The sequence below is a fragment of the Armigeres subalbatus genome, chromosome 3, assembly GCF_024139115.2.
Source record: "Armigeres subalbatus isolate Guangzhou_Male chromosome 3, GZ_Asu_2, whole genome shotgun sequence".
NCBI lineage: Eukaryota > Metazoa > Arthropoda > Insecta > Diptera > Culicidae > Armigeres > Armigeres subalbatus.
In genome coordinates, this window is record NC_085141.1 from 82955105 (window position 1) to 82962302 (window position 7198).

Sequence of the window (7198 nt, forward strand, 5' to 3'; positions counted from 1 at the left end):
TATGAAATCAACTCATGAAGTAAAATTTTGCCACTTTACATGTCGATCATATGGAGCAGTGGTACGCATCCCGGATTATAAGAGGAGGACTGGAGTTCAATAATTGTCCTAAATAAGAACAGCATCTACATTCTAGTGAACAATCATTGAAAAAAAATAGTTCTTCCAGTACATCGCCTTGTGGTTTTCATTTTATTTTGTAAAGTACACTTTAAGTTCATTGTCTAGCTCAGCGGTTCTCAACCTGGGGTACATGTACCCCTGGGGGTACCTCGGACAAAAATGCGTAATGGCGGACTTATTACAACTCCAACCAAAACTCATTGATAAACTTTCTTAATTGATTCGACTAAGATGGCGACGATAGAGGTATTGGCTTTCAGTCTTTTGGGATCAAAAACGGGGTTTTATGTTTTCATCCGACGTTTCGGACACATGTATTGTGCCTTTTTCAAGGAGTTAACTATGTTCCGTTTTGTTGTCACATTAGCCCTCAGCATAGGACCTATTTGTCACCACAATTCGTTTGCCCTGTCTTGTGTGAGGTAGGGCGGAAATTTGAATTGACCCGGCTCGCAGAAACTTTTGGTGCACCTTTTTATTTGGCGCCACTTTTACTACCATTGATAAAGTTTTGATAATTGCGTATTTTCTATTTCAAAAATTTATTTTGTACATAATATGCAATGCGATCAATAAATCCCAATTGAATCCTGCCTTCCACAATCAGGACAATGTATGATGGGCTGCGGGACAATAGATCAAACGAACAAAATGATTTTTTTTCCACTGAAGCTCGGTTGCTACGTTGCAAGAGGATTAGAAGCATCCTTCTACGCCTCTCGGAAGCCTTCTTCCAAGCAGCTCGAAGCCCTCCTTTCAAGAGGCTCGGAGGCCTCCTGGGCACTTCAGAAGCCTCCTTTCAAGTGGTTAGGTTGCCTCCTTTCAAGAGGCTCGGAAGCCTCCTTTCAAGATCCTTTCAAGAGGCTCGGAAGCCTTCTTTCAAGAGGCTCGGAAACCTCCTTTCAAGAAGCTCAAAAGCCTTCTTTTCTAGAGTTTCAAAAGCCTCCTTTTGTAGAGACTCGGAAGCATCCTTTCAAGATCCTTCCAAGAGGCTCGGAAGCCTCCTTCCAAGAGGCTCGGAAGCCTCCTTCCAAGAGGCTCGGAAGCCTCCTTCCAAGAGGCTCGGAAGCCTCCTTCCAAGAGGCTCGGAAGCCTCCTTCCAAGAGGCTCGGAAGCCTCCTTCCAAGAGGCTCGGAAGCCTTCTTCCAAGAGGCTCGGAAGCCTCTTTCCAAGAGGCTCGGAAGCCTCCTTTCAAGAGGCTCGGAAGCCTCCTTCCAAGAAGCTCGGAAGCCTCCTTCCAAGAGGCTCGGAAGCCTCCTTCCAAGATGCTCGGAAGCCTCCTTCCAAGAGGCTCGGAAGTCTCCTTCCAAGAGGCTCGGAAGCCTCCTTCCAAGAGGCTCGGAAACCTCCTTTCAAGAAGCTCAAAAGCCTTCTTTTCTGGAGTTTCAAAATCCTCCTTTTGTAGAGACTCGGAAGCATCCTTTCAAGATCCTTTCTAGAGGCTCGGAAGCCTCCTTCCAAGAGGCTCGGAAGCCTCCTTCCAAGAGGCTCGGAAGCCTCCTTTCAAGAGGCTCGGAAGCCTCCTTTCAAGAAGCTCGGAAGCCTCCTTCCAAGAGGCTCGGAAGCCTCCTTCCAAGAGGCTCGGAAGCCTCCTTTCAAGAGGCTCGGAAGCCTCCTTTCAAGAGGCTCGGAAGCCTCCTTCCAAGAGGCTCGGAAGCCTCCTTCCAAGAGGCTCGGAAGCCTCCTTCCAAGAGGCTCGGAAGCCTCCTTCCAAGAGGCTCAGAAGCCACCTTCCAAGAGGCTCGGAAGCCTCCTTCCAAGAGGCTCGGAAGCGTCCTTCCAAGAGGCCCGGAAGCCTCCTTCCAAGAGGCGTGGAAGCCTCCTTCCAAGAGGCTCGGAAGCCTCCTTCCAAGAGGCTCGGAAGCCTCCTTCCAAGAGGCTCAGAAGCCTCCTTTCAAGAGGCTCGGAAGCCTCCTTCCAAGAGGCTCGGAAGCCTCCTTCCAAGAGGCTCGGAAGCCTCCTTCCAAGAGGCTCGGAAGCCTCCTTCCAAGAGGCTCGGAAGCCTCCTTCCAAGAGGCTCGGAAGCCTCCTTCCAAGAGGCTCGGAAGCCTCCTTCCAAGAGGTTTGGAAGCCTCCTTCCAAGAGGCTCGGAAGCCTCCTTCCAAGAGGCTCGGAAGCCTCCTTCAAAGAGGTTCGGAAGCCTCCTTCCAAGAGGCTCGGAAGCCTCCTTCCAAGAGGCTCGGAAGCCTCCTTCCAAGAGGCTCGGAAGTCTCCTTCCAAGAGGCTCGGAAGCCTCCTTCCAAGAAGCTCGGAAGCCTCCTTCCAAGAGGCTCGGAAGCCTCCTTCCAAGAGGCTCAGAAGCCTCCTTTCAAGAGGTTTGGAAGCCTCCTTCCAAGAGGGTCTTGGGTCACTTTTTAGTTGGGTCTCCGCTGGTTGGGCCATGGCCCATGGACACTATTACTTTTTTGAGCTGATCACAAGACTGCTGCAGAAAAAATAGTCTTTCTTTGGACCGATTCCGAACAATCATTAGTGCTGTCCAATGAGCAGCTCGAAGTAGCTCAAAGTTGTTCCCGTCCTGCTCGTTCTTTTTGGACAACAAATGGGCATGAGCAGGACAGGGCGAAACTTCGAGCTACTTCAAGCTCTCATTAGACAGCACTATTGTCAACTTCAAATTAGGATTGAGGCCCCGTAAAACGCTTTGTTGTTTATGTAGGTCATCAAGATCTGAACTCAAAGAAGGTTTCGAAGCCCTAGAAGATCTTCCCCCATATTTCTACTTTTTTATGATTTGCATCTATTTTTGAAGCAGTATGTCCAAAATTCATGTTGAAATACGACGAATAAAAATCCGTATTGAATCGGTTTTAAATCTGAACAGCTGTTACTTATTAAGTGAACCAAGTGCTTTAAAGTGTTAGACAGTCATGAATGTAAATATGACAATAATGAAATAGATATCTCTAGAATCATGTTTTCCGCTAATGTCTTTGGAGAGAATGACGTTCACGGAATTTCACCTATTTTAATTAGGCTCCAGATGTGAAAATCTTTCATCTAAGGCTTGATCACCATTACTATAGCGTTTTTTTTAATCATGAGTCTTTTATTAGAATTCATGGGATTCTCTTCGGAAGCACAGTAGTCGTTTCAATCATTCAGGATTTTTGTTTTCGCTAATTAAACAGGGTAATGCACTATTCTATAAGACTAGCGACTTTGTGTTAGCCCTCCACACATCTGATATTAATCCCATAATTCGCAATAATTATCTTTCTTACACACTGTTTCTCCTATTAGGTCACAGCGGCAAAGCCAAAAGAGGCCACCTATGCTTCGACGCAGCATTTGAAACGGGTAACCTCGGTCGGGTGGACTTGGTTGGGGAATTCGAGTACGATCTATTCCTCCGTCCGGACACCTGCAATCCACGTTACCGGTTTTGGTTCAACTTCACCGTCGACAACGTCAAGCAGGATCAACGGGTGATTTTCAACATTGTAAATATCAACAAGAACAGGAATTTGTTCAAAGACGGAATGACGCCACTGGTGAAATCCAGTAGTCGGCCGAAATGGCAGCGACTACCCCGGTGCGAGGTGTTCTACTACAAGTCGGCGATCCATCAGAACCACTACGTGTTGAGTTTCGCTTTCGGATTCGACAAGGAAGACGAGGTTTACCAGTTTGCGTTGACGTTTCCGTACTCGTACTCGAAGCTGCAAGCATACCTGAACGCACTGGAATCCAAGTTTCCGGAGTCGTTTGAGCGGACAACTTTGGGTATGACTGTCGTAGGTTACTTTTCGATATACATTTTTGGAATACGTTTTGATTTATTTCCTTATTTCTAGCAAAATCGTAAGCTCGAACTGATCACGTTCGATGATGTGAAGAAACCAGACAAGGTGGATCAGAAGAATGTCATTCACATGGTTGTGGTTTTTGCGAGAATACATCCCGGGGAATCGCCCGCATCTTACGTTGTACAAGGACTAATTGAATATCTGGCAGCAGCAAATCAGCCAATATCGAAAGCCCTGCGAGAGAATGTAGTGTTCAAGATTATACCGATGCTCAATCCAGATGGAGTGTTCTTAGGTAACAATCGATGCAACGTAATTGGGCACGATCTGAATAGGTCGTGGAACAAGATGTCTCAGTACACACATCCGACGTTGTTTGCCGCCATGAAGATGCTCAAGGAATATGACAATTCAAGTGTAAGATCAGGAGATCTTCAGTAACGAAAATGTTGTTGCCTAATTAGTGTTTTTTAGTGTTACCAGGTGGACTTCGTAATCGACATACATGCCCATTCGAGTTTAACAGGGACCTTTATCTACGGTAGTACGTATGACAATGTGTACAGATATGAACGACACTTAGTATTTCCGAAGCTGTTCGCAGCTAAGTGCGAAGACTTCTGCCAGGAACATATGATGTTCAACGCAGATGATCGCAAGTCTGGAACCGCCCGAAGGCATTTTGTGGAAGCACTTAGTGACAATGTCAATACCTACACATTGGAGGTATCCATGTGCGGATATTTTCTTAACGATACCAATGTAATGACGCAGTATACTGAAGACGGATGTAAGTCGTTTGTTGATAACTGAGACCTTGCGATCAAAATGATTTTTTATTGCAGATATGCGAATTGGCCGTAACTTGGCGCGAACTTTCCTTGAGTACTACCGCTTTACAAACATCTTGCCAATCCCTCCGGTGGATGAACTACGGCCTCGTAAAGGTCGACCCCGCACGCATCGCCCACGGGCTCGATCACGAACTCGCAGTGAAGTTCGTGTGCGTCCCAAAACAGTCCGAACTTACGCTCCCATTAGCTATACTGATCTCTCGATCTGCTACGACACCGATACCTCGAACGAGGGCTCACCCGTACGCTACATGTACTCAAACTACGGTGGTTTCAGGATGCGTGCCCTCGGGCCTCCGGATCAGTACTCGTTGTCCAACATCCAGGCGGCTCGCTTCAGCAATTTGGATTTTAGCAGCGATTACCGATTCAAGGTGACACCGAAGCCCAAAACGGCTCCGGAGCACAAGATGCCCCCGATCGAGATATTGACCGTACCGCCAAAGCCCTGCCTTACCATTATAGACTTCAATCAGCTCACGCGTGGTGGCCTCGAAGAAGCCACCTCCGGACGGAAGCTTGACCGCGAGAAGGAGAAAATTCGGCGCCACACGTTTAAGAGCAGTTCAAGAAAAGCGTAATCTAGTTCTAGTTTTACTTCGGATGGGATATTTTATTATCAAAATTTATAAAGATCTCTTACATTCAACAGTGTTAAACAATTTTCTATAAGCTTTGAGAACGATTCCGTTCCGCAGATTAGGACCTGGAGCGAGTTATGCTGACCATATTTGTGCAATAAATTTTCTATGTCAATTTTCTCCAGTCTGTGATTCAAGATCTTCTCACCGTATTTTACTTTCGATGACAAACACGAACAATTTCTTGTAGTTTTTCCTCCACAGGTACATGTTTCGCGGGATAGATAAATAGTTGAATCAAAGTTCCAAAATGCAGACATTTTGGTTAGTTTGTCTCTCAAAAGGATTCCATCAATATCTCGACAGCAGTAAATCAAATTCAGACGTGTTTCATCCTCTTCATCATTCAAAATGGCCGTCAGTATTGAATAGATCGGAGCTAACCCAACGCCTTGGGCAAAACAGATCAAACTCTTTCGCGCGTTCCGCTCCCAAACGAATCCGGTGTAAGTTCCCTTCCATTCTAACACATCATCCACTTGCACAGTCTGAAGATATTCGGACATCTCACCCGATACTTCCATTTTTATCAGCACATCAAACTCGCATGCATCTTCGTCCACCAGGACAGGCGTGTACGATCGGCTGATATACAAATCCCGCTCACTTTGGTCGTACTTTGCAACGGTCTGCCGAACGCCGCCATTATGAACACGTGATTCCAACTCATTCATGGAAGCCGCCGTCTTATTTCGCCATGTTGCAAAAATGGCATTGAGAGGGCGGCTAGTTTCGCGCCAACCTTTCGGTGCTCGCAGCATCAAATGACTGCCCGGAGGTATGGAGAGCTCGATATCTGGAGGAACGGTTTCTGATGATGCGAAAAGGTAACGAAACCGAAACAGGAAGGTGTTGTATGAGCATTGTGATATGTTTGTGCATTGGAATCGTTTATAGCCGCCGTCCAGAACACTCGGTCGGGCAGTTGACGGTTTTCGGAATCTTGTCGTGCGATCTAGAACACAGTTGGTACAACCGGAACCGCAGCATTCAGGTAAGTCGTCGTCTGGGATCATGTAGATATTATTTTTTCTATGTTGACTTTATTTTTTTAATAATTTTACTATATTATAAAACATTTTACTGTTTTGTTATTGTAACGTACATATAAGCAGAGTTGTCAGATACGATTATAAAATATCTTATTTGTTTAAGATCAATCGAATAAGCAATATGTACTACCATACTACATTTTAAAAGAAAGAGAGGTTTTCTAAAACATGAGAACCGAAGTCATAATTTTAAGCTTCTTCCAATAATATTAGGCAAAAGAAGCGAGCCGAAATTCTTTCCCTCTGCTTCTAAAATATGTACATAGTAACATAGGAACAGATAACTGAAATTGTATTCAAAGTTTTGATAAATTGGCAACATGACAGTTGGCGAATGACTGTTACCGCTGTTACCAGTGTTACCATGTTATGCATAACACCGTATCGCATGCGAAACCCCCTGGTCCTGGATTTGTTTACAGACAATCGCCCAAAGATAAAAATTAATCAATCATCAATGTTGTTTTTGTTGAATTTAACTTTAATGTTCATTAATTAATTACAAATAATTATTAAAGATGACAGAATCATTAGTTGCCAATCGTCATAAGGACTGTCTCCCATGTAGGATTGTTAGCGGTACTGGCGTGGTTGGAATGGGAGCTTATGTCTGGGTACAGGCGCAAAAACGACCCCAAGCAGTGGGCAGATACGCAATGTACGGCGTTGCGTTAGGTATGTTCGTTTATAATGCTGTCCAATGAGCAGCTCGAAGTAGCTCGAAGTTGTTCCTGTCACGCTCAGACCCGTTTGTTGACAAAAAAGAACGAGCAGGACGG

The 7198-nt window shown here is 45.4% G+C and overlaps 2 protein-coding genes across 2 annotated transcripts in view; one reads left to right on the forward strand and one right to left on the reverse strand.

Moving 5' to 3' along the window:
• LOC134226607 (cytosolic carboxypeptidase 6) overlaps positions 1-5307 on the forward strand; it is a 100126-nt gene extending 94819 nt beyond the window's left edge. The window contains exons 4-7 of the mRNA XM_062707483.1: positions 3367-3860; positions 3921-4289; positions 4347-4662; positions 4718-5307. Of these exons, the coding sequence (XP_062563467.1) occupies positions 3367-3860; positions 3921-4289; positions 4347-4662; positions 4718-5307 (1769 nt within the window). The remainder of the gene's footprint in view (positions 1-3366; positions 3861-3920; positions 4290-4346; positions 4663-4717) is intronic.
• Positions 5308-5345: 38 nt separating this feature from the next.
• Positions 5346-6458, reverse strand: LOC134226608 (NADH-cytochrome b5 reductase-like). The gene has a single exon (XM_062707484.1). The coding sequence runs from the start codon at positions 6381-6383 to the stop codon at positions 5346-5348; it is 1038 nt and encodes a 345-aa protein (XP_062563468.1). The 5' UTR covers positions 6384-6458.
• Positions 6459-7198: the final 740 nt, after the last annotated feature.

Coding starts and splice junctions, on each gene's coding strand:
- LOC134226608 (XM_062707484.1), bottom strand. CDS start 6,383: ATGATCCCAGACGACGACTTACCTGAATGCTGCGGTTCCGGTTGTACC.